Source organism: Aythya ferina (genome assembly GCF_964211825.1).
Source record: "Aythya ferina genome assembly, chromosome: W".
Lineage (NCBI taxonomy): Eukaryota > Metazoa > Chordata > Aves > Anseriformes > Anatidae > Aythya > Aythya ferina.
In genome coordinates, this window is record NC_140313.1 from 18,617,157 (window position 1) to 18,634,295 (window position 17,139).

The following is a 17,139-nucleotide window of genomic DNA, read 5'->3' on the forward strand; positions in this document are numbered from 1 at the left end:
TCATTATAGGAGAGCTTGTCATTATATTGTAAATGCTATGCAACTGCATAAATACACAACTTTGAGAAGAAGCAAGGCAAAAGAGATATATGAGGAGGGGTAGGTGGCAGCTGAGGCCTTCTGAACAGAATATGTTGGCAGCCTGAGAAGCAGCAAGAAAAAGAGTTGGGAACAGCCCTCAATTTTCTGACACCACTGATATTTTATTTCAAAATATGTCACTTGCTGTACTCTCCTTATTGTCAAAAGAAAATGTGTATTAAGAGATTCTTGTCAACATCACATTTAGCTGAATTCATCCTATAATGTTAACACTAATCTGTAAAGTTAGCAAGGCACATAAAAAGCACTGTTATAATATATTCAAAAGAATAGGATATTTATGCTCGATATTTAAAAATCAAGTAAAATGCAAAAAGAAGAGTTGCATCTAGAATGGAAAATTGAGGAGTTCTACCTTTGCTAATCTGAAATAATAGATTCTGTGAAAAGTCAATAGATACAAAGTCACAGTATTTCTAACATCTAGTGTTAGAAACTAGTATGAAAAGAATGTTTTGGGCACTGGAACAGGCTCCCCAGGGAAGTTGTCACAGCAGCAAGACTGATGGAGTACAAGAAGTGTTTGGATTATGCTCTCAGACATACAGTTTAATTTTTAGGTAGTCCTGTGTGGAGCCAGGAGTTGGATTCAATGATTCTTGTGGGTCCCTTCCAACTCAGGATATGCTACATGTATGATTCTATGTTTCTAGATTCTGTCTCCATAAATATTACATTTATTTAATCCTGGGTTAGTCTTTGAAAAGCAAAAGGCCACTTAACTTCATGTACTGAGTTAATCTCTGTTTCTCGTGAATTTTTACTTCACACACCAACCTCATAGTTTTCCACTTCTCCATCTTCCACATCCAACTCAAAACTGAAAGCTGGTCCAACTGCAGGTGGCACTGGAAGCACTGATCTGCCAGAAGAACAAACAGTAAGACTCAACTTGCTGAATGAAAGCATGCACACATATGGCAGAAGTAGAATTATGTTACTGAACCTTCTTAAATCAACAAATTCTAAGGATCAGTAACAATGTTAAACTTGTGATTAAGAATTAAAATTCAAAGTAAAGGAGTAAAAAGAAAGCTAATTATTCCACTTTTTGATACTTGTATTATATTTTAAATTGCATGTTTATTGCAATGACAACTCATACTTCCAATAAGGCTCAGTGTTATTACAGAAACTATTCTCTTGATAGCCTGCATCACAGAGTTAATATTAATACTGAACAGAGTTTCTTGTTTTATATTTTACTCATTTAAATAGATAGAATATAAGAAAGATAACCCAATTTCACCTAGCTCCCTGATACAAAAGAATTCAAGCACTCTAATACACATAATGAAGATAATTACATTATACTGCTGGGCCTTCTTCCACATTGACAACTTTCCAACTTCCACATTGACAGTAGAACCAAGTATACAATTCCCAAATAACATGGATTTGGTCAGAGAATAACCTCTTCAGATATAAAGGCAAAAGAGAGCATTTTTTCTGTTTGTTTGTTTGTTTGTTTTGTTTTGTTTTGTTAAAAAAAGCATCTTCATCCCAATACAGTAATATGGGTCAAAGTTTAATGAGCATCCATAGAAATAAAATATCCACAGCACTATAAATGTCATCTAATTAATCATGAATGATTGTGATACACTGTGCTTGAATAGACAGGCAGGTATCTATAACATCAGAGCAGGCTTTGTCAGAATGCACAATGCAAAGTTTAACAACTTCACTGAATCATAAATCCTGGTGCTATTTTGATGCAAGTCAAACTGTGGATTCAGACACTATAGATGTTGTTGCAAAACAACAAATGACAAAGTTGGATTATCTCCCTGTCAATGCCACCTTTAGAATAAATCCTCATTTTCCAAGCATGTTGTATTCATTTCAAAAACCAAACCTACAAAGAACAATAAATCCTATGTCACACATCTAAACTATAGGAGATAGGATCTACTTTAAAAGGTTACTGACAATCCCTTAATGTTACTTCTCCCACCCCTTCTTTTCCAGAAATCATTAATCAGGTGCAGAAGTTCAAAAGCTGTAACAGATTAGTCACTCAGAAGAAAAAAACAAAACAAAACAAAGCACCCGCACCCAGAAGGTTCCCCTCATTAAGTTTTAGCAATTATTTAAGAGTAAATTTATTTGCTTGGTGTTTTTTATTTGTTTGTTTATTTGTTTTTATTTTGTTTTTCTTTGTAAGCACTGTTAGATCTTTATCCTACATAAGTAGGCTTTAGTATGTAACTATGGGTATAACCCATAGCGATCAGCCAAGAATCAAGTGTAACCATTCTACATTGAACATCTTTAAGGAGATTTCAACAGAAAGAAGAAACATATTAGAACCCAAGACTATACTGTCTTTAAACTCTTCACTTGTACTTGTTTTTAACTTGTTCAGGTGTGTATGCTGTTCAAATAGACTGAAAAATTCAAATATAACTACAGGTTTTCTTCCTCCTTGGGTTTGGCTAAACAGTCTCTACTCTGTGAAAGAGCCCAAATATTAAAAAAAAAAAAAAAAAGAAAAAGAAAAGAAACACATTGAGGGGATCAGCTAGCTTACGGAGTTACTTAGTAGTCTACAAGTATAATGTACTTTGGACTTACAGCACATATGGTAATAGGCTGGAATGGTATGGATGTGGTGGTATTGTTTGCTGTGATTGGTATCTACTGCGTCCTGTGAGTCTTCGAGGCATAAAAGGTGTGTAAGGCTGTAAAAAGGGAGAAAAACTTCAATATTTTATTGTCTTATTTAATAATTAAATTAAATTAAATGTGAATGTTGAAATACTTTTTTAAATAAGGCATAATAAAAAAAAAAATCTAGACAAATCCAAGCCAAAACACATCAGCCTCTCTGAAAAATTGTTTTGACCAGAAAATCTCATCAGTAATATACAATTATGCTATCCTGCATGAAAAAAAAAAAAAACAAACAACATAACAATGCTCATCAGAAAATCTTGCAAGCTAACTAATAAGCATTTTATAAGGCTTAGCTTATATGTAGCCTGGTTTGGACAGACAGGACTTGAATTGGTGACCATGTTGCAAATCAGGAGCCCAAGACTTTCGACCTGATGCTATGTACAGACTTGTGTAGAAATGAGTTTTTTTAAACAACATACATGTATATACAGATTGTTTTTTTTTTTTGGTATAAGCCAAATATCCATTGGGGGCGGTATTGAGTTTACCTAGCAACGACTGGGTTTATCTAGCAAGGTCTTAGTAGCTGTAGGGGTGGCCTCTGTGAGAACAGTCCAGAAGAGCCAGTTCCAGACAGATCCAAAAGGGCCCCACCACTGGCCAATGCTGTTTTCGCCTCCATGATAGCATATTTAAGAAAGGGAAAAAAACTGCTGCACAGCAGCAGCTGGGAGAGAAGAGTGAGAAAATGTTGAGAGAAATAATTCTGCAGACACCAAGATCACTGAAGAAGAAGGGGGAGGAAGCAGAAGTTCCCATGCAGCCTGTGGAGAAGACCATGATGGAGCAGGCTGTCTCCCTGCAGTCCATGGTGCCCCACTCTGGAGCTGGGGAAGAGAGTGAGGATGAAGGTGTGGCAGAAACAAAGTGTTATGGAATAACCATAACCCCCATTTCCCTGTATTGCTCAGGGGGAGGAGGTAGAAGAGGGTGGATGGTGGGGAAAGTATTTTTAGTTTGCTTTTAATTCTCACTGCTCCAGTTTCTTGTTAATTGGCAATAAATTACATTAATCTCCCCTATGTTGAGTCTGTTTTCCCTGTGATGATAATTGGTGAGTGATCTCCCTGTCCTTATCTCAACTCCTGAGAACTTTTTATCATATTTTTTCCCCCTATCTTTCTGAGGAGGGGGAGTAAGAGAGCAGCAAGGTGTTTCTCAGCTACCCATCATTGTTAAACCACAACGGGGGTGCTGCCGGAATGCTCCACAGTAAAACCTTCATGTTAAGTAAAGAGAAAGGTATGAAATGAATAAATAAATAAATCATATTCAGAGCTGTGCTCAGTTACTCTCAGGAGAAGGGGTTGTAGCCTTTCAGTATTTTAAAGAATACAAGTTGTGTATCTAAATAGTGTCTAAATAGACATTCAAGTTTCAACACATTCTTTCCATAAGAGAAAAAGACACCACTTTCCTATGTTTTGATTTTCATGCAAAGCTCTTCAATTTACTTACATAAGATCTCAGCCTGCTAAAATGGAGGCATGTGAAGAATTGTAACACAGATATAAATTGTATTTTTAATACATATTTAATAGTGAAAAAAAAGATAGCTTAATTTTAGAACCAAAATTCATGCACTACTACAATGATATTCAGAGGCCTTGATGCATTTACTTTTACGAAAAAGGATTGATCAAAGATTCATAGAGTCATAGAATGGTTTGGGTTGAAGGGACCTTAAAGATCATCTAGTTCTAACCCCCCTGCCATTGGCAGGGACACCTCCCACTAGACCAGGTTGCTCAAAGCCCCATCCAACGTGGCCTCGAACACTTCCAGGAAGGGGGCATCCACAGCTTCTCTGGGAAACCTGTTCCAGTGCCTCACCACCCTCAGAGTAAAGAATTTCTTCCTAATGTCTAATCCAACACTTTTTTAATTAAAGCCATTCCCCCTTGTCCTATCACACTTCCTGACAGAGTCCCTTCACAGCTTTCCTGTAGGCCCCCTGGAAGGCTGCTATAAGGTCTCCCTGGAGCCTTCTCTTCTCCAGGCTGAACAATCCCAATTCCCTCAGCCTCTCCTCATAGGAGAGGTGCTCCAACCGCTTGATCATCTTCATGGTCCTCCTCTGGACTCATTCTAATACACCTATGTCCTTCTTGTGCTGGGGGCCCCAGAGCTGAACACAGTACTCCAGATGGGGTCTCATGAGGGCAGACTAGAGAGGGAGAATCACCTCCCTAGACCTGCTGGCCACACTTCTTTTGATGCAGCCCAGGACATGGTTAGCTTTCTGGGCTGCAAGCGCACATTGCCAGCTCATGTTGAGCTTTTCATCCACCAGTACTCCCAGGTCCTCCTCAGGGCTGCTCTCAACCTATTCTTTGCCCAGTCTGTATTTGTGCTTGAGATTGCTCTATTGTGTTTATGTAGCAAGGTAGCAGGAGGGCTGCAGGGGTGGCCTCTGTGAGAAAAATCTTGCAGCTGTCCCATGTTAGAGAAGAGACACTTCCAGCCAGATCTAAAAGGGACACATCGCTGGATAGAGCCGAGCCAATAAATGTTGTTTGCACCTCTGTGAGAGCATCCTTAAGAAAGGGGAAAAAACTGCTGCTCCACAACAGCTGGGAGAGAGAGAGGAGTAAGAAACAGCCCAGCAGACACCAAGGTCAGTGAAGAAGGAGGGGGAGGAGGTGCTCCAGGTGCTGAAGCAGAAGTTCTCTTGTGGCCTTTAGAGAGGACTATGGTGGAGTAGGTTGTCCCCCTGCAGCCCATGGTGTACCACAGTGGAGCAGATTTCCACACTGCAGCCTGTGGAGGAGCCCACAGTGGAGTAAGTGGATCTACCCTGAAGGAGACTCCAGCCTGTAGATAACCCCTGCTGGATCAGACTCCAGGCTGGACCTGTAGCCTGTGGAAAGGAGACCACGCAGGAGCAGGTGTCCTGGAAGGAGCTGCTGCCCGCAGGGGACCCATGTTGGAGCAGTGTGCTTCTGACAGATGGACCCCGTGGTATGGACCCATATTTGAAACAGTCTTGAAAAGCTGCTGCCTGTGGGCAGCCCACTCAGGATCAGTTTGGGAAGGACTGCATCCCATGGGAGGGATCCCACATGGGAGCAGGGGAAGAGAGTGACCATGAAGGAGCCGTGGAGACGAAGTGTTACGGACTGAACACAACCCTCATTTCCCGTTCCCTTGTGCCACTCGGGGGGAGGAGGCGGAAGAGGGTGGATGGGGGGAGGTGATTTTAGTTTCTTTCCTTTGTTTCTCACTTCTCTAGCTTGTTAGTAATAGGTAATAAATTTCTTTAATCTCCCTATGCTGAGTTTGTTTAGCCTGTGAAGATAATTTTTAAGTGATCTCCCTGTCTTTATCTCAACCCTTGAGCTCTTCTCATTATATTTTCTCTCCCTTTCCCTTTGAGGAAGGGGAGTGAGAAAGAGGTTCTGGTGGAGCTCAGCTGCCCAGCTGGGTAAAACCACCACAACATCACATCAGGTCCCATGTAGTTATGCACCTTCACATTCCTTAGATGGTCTTGAACCTGATCTTCTCCTTCAGTGGACAGTTCATCATTGTAGTACTCCAGTACTACATTTTGTTTTCTTTTAGATTTTGTTAGCATGTTTTCATTCTTCCAAGTTTGATGCTTCAGGATATGTAAAGTAAGTCTAACTTAAAAATCGACCACCCTGACTTTCCACAGCTGCAGCCAGTACTTAATTACAAAAATACCATTTCTTAATAAAATGGCTATAGCTTAGAGCAAAGATCAGTAACCTGAAATCAGCATGCCTGAAAATGTAGTACAAAAAAGCAATACTTACAACTCCAAATGAAACTTCTTGGTGTAAAGGATCATGGGATAAGAATTGGAAAGGAGCTGAGGAAGTCAGTGTTGGTGGATGAGTTGATGGAGGGTAGGGAAAGCTTCCTATAGGAAGATGGTCTCCAAACAGTTCTACTTCATTGTCTATCCTTTGAAGTGGCTAAAAGAAACACAAGGTTTGTTCTATTGATTTTTTTTTAATACCAAAAAAAACAAAATCTAATTATATGTTATGAGGAGTTGTGGAAATTTTAGTGGAGTTTTATTGGATATATGTGGCAAGATTTTGCTAGTGGTGGTAGTGGCTGCAGGGATAGTCTCTGTGGGAAGAGGTCAGGAGCTGCCCTGTGCCAGACATAGCCAGTTCTATCTGGCTTGTCAGTTCACCAAAACTGAGCCAATCAGTGAAGCTTCTGTGAAAACCAATTTAAGAAAAGGGAAACAAAATCTGGATGGAGAGTAGGAGGGAACAAAAAAGAGTGAAAATCAGCAGAGGTAACACCGAGGTTAGACAAGGAGGGGGAGGAGGTGCTCCATGAAACCAGGGCAAATATTCCCTACAGCCCATGGAGGACCCATATTGGAACAGATCGATATTTCCTGAAGGAACTGCTGCCTGTGGAGAATCCATGCCAGGGCAGATTTTCCTGGTAGGACTGCAGCCCATGGAAAAACCCACACTGGAGCAGAGGAAAGATGTGAAAAAGGTGCATCAGAAAGTGACTGTTGTGTGCTGACACATACACACACCAAACCCCTTTGTGCTGTTCCTCCCTTGTTGCTAGTGTCAGAGATTCCTGAGGGCTGGTCTAAGCACTGAAGACTGAGGCAAAGAAGGCATTCAGTAATTCTGCCTTCTCTGTATCCTTTGTCAACAGGGCACCCACCTCATTAAGCAGTGGGCTCACATTCCTTAGTCTTCCTTCTGCTATTGCTATATTTGAAAAAACCCTTCTTGTCCTTTACATTCCTTGCCAGATTTAATTCCAGATGGGCCTTGGCCTTCCTTATCACATCCCTACATCCTTTGACAACGTCCCTATATTCTTTCCAAGTAGCCTGTCCCCTTTTCCACATTCCATATACTTCCTTCTTCCATTTGAGTCCTTCCAGGAGCTCCTTGCTCATCCAAGCAGGTCTCCTGCCCCCTTTGCTTGCCTTCTTACTCATAGGAATACATAGATCTTGAGCTTGGAGAAAGTGATGCTTGAATACTGAGCAGCTCTCTTGGACCTCCTTTCCTTCTAGGGCCGTGACCCATGGGATTCCTCCAAGTAGGTCCCTGAAGAGGCCAAAGTTTGCTTTCCTGAAGTCCAGGGCTGCAATCCTACTTCTGAAGTCCAGGGCTGCAATCCTACTTCTTGCCCTGCTTCCTTCTTGCAAGATCCTGAACTCCACCATCTCACGGTCACTGCAGCCAACTGGCTGCTCCCAACCTTCAAATCTCCAACCAGCCCTTCTCTGTTTGTAAGTACAAGGTCCAGCAGCAGCACACCTCTCCTCGTTGTCTCCTTGACTACCTGCATCAAAAAGTTATCATCAGTGCTCTGCAGGAACCCCCTGGACTGTTTGTGCCTAGCTGTATGGTCTTTCCAGCAGATATCAGGGTGGTTGAAATCCCCCATGAGAACCAAGGCCTGTGATTGTGAGGCTATTTCCAACTGTTTGTAGAACATCATCTACCTCCTCTTCCTGATCAGGCAGCCTGTAGCAAGCTCCCACAACAGTATCAGCCATGATAGCCTGCCCTTTAATCCTTACCCATAAGCTCTCAACTTGCTCTTCATCCATCCCTAGGCAGAGCTCGATGCATTCCAGTTGCTTTCTCACATAAAGTACAACTCCACCACCTCACCTTCCTGTCCTGTATTTCCAAAAAAGCACAGAGCCCTCCATGACAGCATTCCAATCATGTGAGTTATCCCACCATGTTTCTGTAATTGCGATGAGATCATAGCCTTGCAACCTCACACAGATCTCCAGTTCATCCTGTTTATTTCCCATGCTACGTACACTGCTATACAAGCATTTCAGGGAGGTGATCGAGCCTATAGGTTTCCCAGGAGGGGTATGCGAGGATCCTTCATAGGCATGTCCTGCACTCACTTCCCCAGCTGCATGCACCCACTGGAGGCATCCTGACTTCAGCCACTTATTGCTACCTACCCTATATCTGTAATTCTCCCCTTCCCCCATCTGTCCTAGTTTAAAGCCCTCCTTACCAGGTTGCCCAACCTGTTTGCAAAGACACATGTGCCCCTCCTAGTGAGGTGGATCCCTTCTCTCCCCATCAGTTCTTGATCTTCAGCAGGGTTCTATGGTCGTAGAAGCCAAATCCTTGTTCCCAACACTAGTGGTGCAGCCAGTCGTTAACTTGGAATATCCGTCTCCTCCTCCCATCCTTCCCCCTCGTTGGAAGTATTGAAGAAAAAAATGACCTGGGCTCCCAGGCCCTTGACCACCATGCCCAGAGCTCTAAAGTACTTCTTGACGGTTTCTAATGTACCCTTGGTGCTGTTAGCACCCACACAGAAAAGCAGCAGAGGATAATAGTTTGACTCATGGACAAGCTTTGGTAGCCTTTCCATGACGTCTCTTATCCGAGCCCCTGGCAGGCAACAAACCTCTCTAGACACGAGGTCAGGGCAGCAGATGGGTGCCTCCGTACCTTTCAGCAGAGAGTCACCCACAACAATCATCTGCTGCTTCTTCCAGGTGTTCCTGCTAGGCCCAGTTGCCTCCCCTGAAGTCTTGTCCAGCTCATCCTCAGCCTAGAAGGCACTGAACCTGTTCCTTAGTGGCAAGGCTTCAGAAGGAGTAACGACCTTTCTCCTCCTATGAAAAGTGATCAGCTTCCAGCCCTCTTCTATAGTATTATGATGTACTACTTCATGTGGAACGGAGTCCTCTGACAACTCCCCTGCTGTATGGTCTCCATGAACACTCTGCCTATCTCCTGCTCATCTTCTTAGACACTTCGCAACCTGCTGACTTCCTCTTGTAACTCCCTTACCTGATGACACAGCTTGTGGACAACAGCATACCTTCTACAGGAGAGCTGACTGTCAGTCCAGGCCTCCCGAGGGGGGCACTCCCTGCAGCCTGAGACCTGAAAAGATGCATCTGCCATCAGAGGGTCTGTCTGGGTCAACACTTCTGCCACAGCTGATGCAGTGACTCCGGCAAGTACCAGGGAATATGCTCTGCAGTGTCATGACCATCTCTGAAGTTGCAGATGCTACTAGGATTGGAAACAAAGGTGCCCTCTTGCACCCTTCTGTGCAGATTGCTGCATCTGTTTGCTGCCTTTCTTAGCTGTGCCCTTGGCCTGAAAAGATCCAGATACGGGGGTCAAGGTGTACTGACACCTCGAAGGGGAGCCCCCCTGTACGCCCTCCCGTACTATTTGCTGTGCTAACTGCTGTGCCATGCCCTGTTTGCCACGCTCCCTAGAGGCTGCTTATACAGGAGTGCGGGGGGGGGGGGGGGGGGGGGGGAGGGGGCGTCGTTACTGCTGCCTGCCCACGCCTCGTCAGACGTTCTCGCATGAGCTGCCGGCCCCTGTTGGGTCTCTCTGCTCCTTTGGGGCTTCCTCGGTTCAGGAAAGGCCCCTGTACATCGTGATTCCCCGCTTTGCTGCAGAATGTACCCACCCGGAACTGATCGCTTCGGTGAGAGGCGATCATTTTTCACAGAAAACTAAACTCTGCTATTTCACTTATTTACCTTTTCCTGGTACTGAATTCCACATGCTTTAAAACATTCAGATATAAAAGTAATCTGTGGAAGCAAAGGAAAAGGAAAATTGTTTCCCCATTCTGCTGAACAAACTACATAGTCAGCATTTTTAAGGGAATAATTCTTCTAGTAAGATTTGACAGCAAAAAATCAAGCTAAAAGTTAAAAAAGGAAGTCTGCTTCTTAAGTTAAATTAGCAATATAAGTTAAGAAAGAAGCTCTGACATTTTCTGGGGAAAGACTTATCCTGATTGCCAGAGACTATGCAGAACCGTTCCCCCAATGACTATAATGAAATTATTACAATAGTGCCAGTACATGAAATTTGACATACAGCATTTGTTACTGATCAGTCTGAGGAGTATTTGTTAATACTGAAGTTATTTTGTAATTATATATGAATGAAATATTGCTAGAGCTCCGAAGAAACAGGCAGAAGGGTGTAGGTAACCTCTGGCAGAAGATCAGTAAGCAGAAATTACAAAATGTAATTTTTTCCCTCATGTCCAAAATAGCATCTACTCGTATGTTTGCATATGCTCTATTATGGAGACTTTAGCTGTTCAGCCAAGTTTCGTTAAGTGAAAAGAGTCAATAACTTCCATAAGTAGCGGAGAAAAAAAGAGGTTCCAGATAGACCATAGAAGGTTTAAGTAATACTTTTCTCACTGGTGTTCAGGGCGGGGGTGGTGGTGGTGGCGGTGGCTTGGGTTGGGTTGGTTGGTGTTATAGTGGTCACTTTAGATCGACTGTGAATAACGTGATAAAAGCATGCAATAGGAATAGTGCCTTGTGTTTCTGGGCTCCCTACAAAGTTTTTTCTCTGACACTACTGCTGTACTACATTTCAGTGTTCTCTATATTTTTCTTTAACTTCCTGGAAGAACACCACTTTCAGGAGCAGTACATGAAGCAAACTTACGTCAGACAGGAGTACAGGCCTCCGGGGAAACTGAGTGGACAACAGCTGAGGAAATCTTAAGAGAATCAAAATGAATTTCAAAACAAGTCTTGCTGTCCTGGTTTCAGTTAGGATAGAGTTAATTTTCCTCCTAGTAGCTGGTAGGGTGCTATGTTTTGGATTAGGATGAGAAGACTGCTGATAACATGCTGATGTTTTAATTGTTGAAGAGCAGTGCTTACACTAAGCCAAGGACTTCTCAGCTCCTCACTCTGTCCTGCCAGTGGGCAGACCAGGGGTGCAGCAGGAGCTGGGAGGGGACAGACCTAGGACAGCTGACCCAAAGAGGCCAAAGGGGTATTCCATTCCATCTGATGTCATGCTAAACAATATATAGGGGTGGCTAGCCAGGATGGGGGGATCGGCTGCTCGGGGATCGGCTGGGCATCAGTCAGTAGGTGGTTAGCAATTGCATTGTGCATCCCTTGTTTCATACACATTAGTAGTAGAAGTACTATTATTATTATTATTATTATTATTATTATTATTATTATTATTATTATCCTGTCTGAATAAACTGTCTTTATCTCAACTCACAGGATTCACTTTCCCGTTTCTCTCCCCCATCCCAGAGAGGGAGGGGGGAGGGTGAGCGAATGGCTGTGTGGTGTTTAGCTGCCAGCCAGGTTAAACCACAACACTTGCTCAAGTAGCACTACTACAAAACCCTATTATTTTAAGTCAGATCCATTTGCTCTCTCAACCAGAATGCTATTGATTAGAAGGAAAAGAGCATCATTTGCTGATCAAGACCTAATTCTTTTAGGAGAGGATATAAGAAGCATTACTTACCAAAAGTGGCTGCTGTGCTTGGAAGGGAACAAATTGCCCTGGAGGTGTCAGATGAGATGGGTGATGCGGAGAGAGGTGAGAAGGATGCAAAAGGAATGGATCATTAGAAATCAGAGGTGGGAATGCTGCATACGGTACTGGTAGATGTTGGACTGAGCATGCCTGAAGCATCTGAAAGAAAATTAATGTTTTTACATCTACTGTGAAAATTCCTATAGAACATTCTTTGTTTATTAAGGAGATTATTAAAAGAAAACAGAGCACTTACCCCTGGCTTTCAAACACAACCCAAACAATAATTCATTCAAAAACTCAATGAACAGTGACTCTAGTAGAGGACAGGGTCTAAAAGTGTGTTGCTACCAGCTACGCTTTTAAGATACAAAAAGCCTTTTACTTCAGATGAAGTCAATAGGAGTTGGGGGTGTTCACTCTGCATTATCAGGTGTAGACTCCCAAGGGGGAAGTAGGTTTACTTACTATAGTAGCTTCTATTCTTTCCATATATTACTTTTATAGACACATACCAAGAAAACAAGCATGAACTATTTTAAGCACTAGTTGGAACTGAAGGACACTTAGATGTCAGATTGTGCCCTAAAACATCTCTATTGCCTGAAATTATAACTAGCCTTAAAAATTCTGTTCGATTCCGTGCTTTGAGAGGACTATTCTTTCCTCCTACTCATGAAGGCACCACCCAGAGCTGGAGTTTCCAATAAAAGCAGACCCTCTCTCCTTTCTGAAGTTACATATCCAAAAGATATTGTGGATCACTCAAGTTTTAACTCAGGAGTTGAGAGAGGGAGTTCGGAGAATCATCAAGTAGCGATAGAGCGCTGACAGCAGGATGCTACTTAGTGTCTTTGCTAACTATGGTGCATTGTGCAAATTAACTAAAGCAAGAAGCCTTGGGCCCCTTACCAAGGTCAGTCTCCTAATAAGAGTGTGAGCCTATCTTAAGAAGCTGGCAGAAACTGGTCCTGCAGATGGACAAGAGCCAAGGAGCAACTGAGTCTGCGCAAAGACAAGAGGTCAACTAGCAGTGACGAGGAAGAGTCATCAACCTTTATCCCTACGACCCCCGATGACCACCACCAGAATACACTGTGCAAGCACAGATGAGAGGAGTTTATGGAAATGACTCCTTGGAACTAATTTTAATATGAAGCGGGGACAGGTTATGAATATGTATAAGCATATTGTGAAACTTCATGCATATGTAACTCCTTACTGCATAGAACCAAGGCAAGTTGCACGACTTTGGCGGGACTACCCCCCGTGCTGCCCAGTGCTGAATAAGTATACCTACTTTACAGTCTTACTGATTGTGGAGTCCGTTTTCCGCAAGTCAGAGTCAAGGTGGTGGTAGGGGCTTCATGGAAGTACTCAGTTTCACTTCCAGGTCTACACATACAGAAATGAGACCCCAAATTTGCATTCTTTCAACTGCTTTTTAATCAGGCATTCCTTTTATGTTTCTGACCATTAAAAGTACAACTCAAAATGGGCTTTTAAAAAATAAGCATCAGTTCTCTTATGTAAACAAAGATGTTTATTAGATACAGTTTTCAAACATTAAACTTCACTGCCCCACTTCCAACCTCATTTACTGTGGTGATGACCCCAAATTGATATTTACACCCAGATGATATAAATACTAATTTACCTCAAATGATCCTCTGAAATAAATAATAAATATGCAGGTACAATGGAACATAGCATTCTATAAAACACATAGGAGGTACTTTTGGAAATATTAAAAGACAGTTCATCAGTTTATATAAAAACCAAGACTAAATAAAAATCATTATAGCTTCAACTATAAGCTAAGGGTATTGCATAAAGATTATCGAGTGACATTCTATAATGCATGTTATACATGAAGTTAGAGTATATGTTAAAGGTCCTTCAGGCTTTCAAATCTATTGCCTTAATCCATGGTTATTCAATACCAAAGAAACAGAATCTATTCCCCAACCAATATTACAATGAGAGGACCTGTCAAACAAGTTTCCATTTTATGTTATATTCTGAAAAAAAAAAAATCATTATTTTTATGTAAAACTAGAATGTACATTGATATCTAGTACAAAAAATAAGCAACCATTATAATTATAGAAAATCTTTTCAGAAGTTTATTGAAAAGTTTTCATTTTACAGGCTGATTTTTCCAGTCCATGTCACAAAGGGAGACAGAGGGAGCAATAGAAAACATGAGAAAAAGAGAATGAGAGGAAGAAAACATGAAAAAGAAAAACCAAGATCACTAGGAGGGAGAGGGAGAGGGAGAGGGAGAGGGAGAGGGAGAGGGAGAGGGAGGAGCAAAGAAAGGGGGGAAAGCAAGAGGGAGATAAGTAAGGGGTGAGGGGGGGAGAGCAGGAGTGGAGGAGGGAGAGCAAGAGACAAAGAGAGAGAGGGCAAGTATGGATGAGAAAGGGAGAAGGGGGGTGAGCTCTTGCGAGGAAAAGACAGAGAGGGTTGAGGAAAGGGTGTGGGAGGAGCTGAAAAAGAGCAAGAATGAGAGACTCTCTCATTCAGTGCAGTCAAAGAAGGGTGATACAGAGGCGGTGTGCGCAAGAGAGGGAGCAGAAGGGGGCTGGCAAGAGAGAGCGAGAAACGGCGTGCATGACAGAAAGAGCAGCAGGGCGGCGTGGAGAGGCATAGAATGACGAGCATGGACAAGAGAGCCATGGGGAGTTGTGTGCACAGAGAGGAAAACAGGCAGTACCCATGCATGCTTGTGTTTACAGAGGAAGTGAGACGCACGTCCGCAGATGCTGAGAGAGACAGAGATAAACACAGATACACGCACACATGGACGCAGAGGAAGAGACTGAAGTGCGCAGACACACACAGAGGTAAGTACCAAGGGAGGTAAAGAGAGAGGTGTATGCATACAGATGCAGAGTGTGGGGAAAAAACAAAAGCGCATGCACAGCTTCAGCAAAAGAGAGGTGCACAGGCACAGACAGAGAGAGACAGCAAGAGAGACCAGCACACACAGGAAGAGAAAGCAGTGCATGCACAGATGCAGATGAGGATGGGCAGGGAGAGGTGCGTGTGCAAAGATGCAGAGGAAGAGAGAGGTGTGCACAGACACAAAGAGAAGAGGCACAAGCAGGCACACAGTGACAGAGAGAGGGACAGAAACAGGTATGCACAAATAGAGAGACAGATTGGGGCAGAGATGTGCATGCATGCAGAGGAAGACAGACGGAGGAGCATTGGCACATCAAGAGAGGCAGAGGTGAGGCATTGAGAGAGAGACAGACACATGGGTGCACAGGCACAGAGAGTAACAGAGAAAGAAGGAAACCTACATGCTCACAAGCACAGAGTCTGAGACAGGAGTGTGTGCACAGAGACATGCACACAGACACCGATAAAGGGATACAGAGACGTGCGGGCACTTGAATGCAGAAGAAGAGAGGCATTGAGGCAGGCACACAGGTGCAAAGGGGGGAGGTGGGGAAGAGAGGCATGTGCAGAGATGCAGAGATACAGGTGTGTGCACAGGTTCAGAGGAAGAGACAGAGATATGAACAGACATGCAGACATGGAGAAAGAGAGAAAGAGATGCATGTGTACGTGTACAGGGAGACAGGCATGCACATACATGCAAGTGGGGGCTGGGGACATGCCTGTGCACACAGATATGGAGGGAGACAAAAAGACAGAGATGCACATGCACATGCAGGAAAAGAGAGAGAGTGTGTGTACACAGACACCAAAAGGCAGAGAGAGAGAGAGAGAGACGTGCACAGACACAGGAAGATACACCTGCACACAGAGGAGTGGGAGGATGTGCACACAGACACACGTGTGCATACACACAAACGCAGAGACAGGCACACAAAGATGCAGCGGGACACACCTGCCCACAGATGCAGAGGAAGAGATGCATGCACACAGAAAGACAGGCATGTGCACAAATGCAGAGAGAGGCAGAGGTGTGCATACAGATGCCAAGGAAAAGAGAAAGGTGCTCAGATTCAGACAGAGAGGAAGAGACAGACAGGCGTGTGCACATACACAGAGGAAGAAAGATAGCTGCATATGCAGAGACACACAGAGACGCAGCGACAGAGAGACAGGGACAGATACACACAAGTGAAGAGCAAGCAATAAATGTTTGTGCAGTCAAGCACAGAAGAAGAGGGACAGGGCGGTGTAGGCACACAGGTGCAGAGAGAGCCATAGAGAGGCTGAGAGACAGAGGAATGTACGTGCATTGGCACAGAGGAAGCAAGAGAGATACATAGACAGATGCATGCACACAGACACAGAGATGTATGCACACATGCAAAGGAGGAGAGAGAAATGTGTGGACAGAGATGCAGAGGAAGAGAAACATGCACAAATACAGGCAGGGAGGAACAGAGAAAGATGTGCACATGGATGCAGAGAAACATGCCTGCACACAGACATGTAGGAAGTAAGATGTGTTCATACAGAGACATGCATACACAGATTCACATGCACACACAGACACATGCACACAGACGCAAATGAGCATGCACAGAAATAGGCAGACACACACCGATGCAAAGGAAGATAGGGATGTGCTCAAATGGGGGGAAGATGTTCTTGCAGAGACATGCCTGCAGAGACAGGGAGGAAGGGAGATGCACGTGCAGACACAGAAACATACACATGGCTAGAGGCAGAGGAGGAGAGAGAGATGTGCGCAGGTGGGGGGGGGCAGAGATGTGCTCACACAGAGGGAGCGAGGCAGAGGCATGAACATACAGTTGGGCATGCATGCAGGTGCAGAGACAGACATGAACCCACACAGATACAGAGGAAGAGCAAACAAGAGAGGCTTGCACAGATTCGTTCAGAGGAAGAGCAGCAAAGAAATACAAGTGCACATAGATGCAGAGAGAGACAGGCATGCACACACACACACAGTTGGAGAGACATGGCTGAAAACATACACAGGAGTAGAGAAATACGTACACAGATGCAGAGTAGAAGAGACAGAGGTGCATGTGCACACAGAAAAAGACAGAGACAGGCAGAGAGAGACAGACGCGTGCATGCACAGATGCAGAGTGGTGGGAGGAGATGTGCGCACGTG

The 17,139-nt window shown here is 43.7% G+C and overlaps 1 protein-coding gene across 1 annotated transcript in view; it reads right to left on the minus strand.

Annotated features, from left to right (window-relative positions):
- The window catches only part of LOC311426300 (E3 ubiquitin-protein ligase RNF38-like), a 171,474-nt gene that overhangs the window by 8,509 nt on the left and 145,826 nt on the right, over window positions 1-17,139 (minus strand). Inside the window, exons 7-10 of the mRNA XM_084502652.1 lie at window positions 12,057-12,227; window positions 6,564-6,725; window positions 2,680-2,786; window positions 880-964 (exon numbers count right to left, since the gene is read on the minus strand). Coding sequence (XP_084358778.1) covers window positions 880-964; window positions 2,680-2,786; window positions 6,564-6,725; window positions 12,057-12,227 — 525 coding nt within the window. The remainder of the gene's footprint in view (window positions 1-879; window positions 965-2,679; window positions 2,787-6,563; window positions 6,726-12,056; window positions 12,228-17,139) is intronic.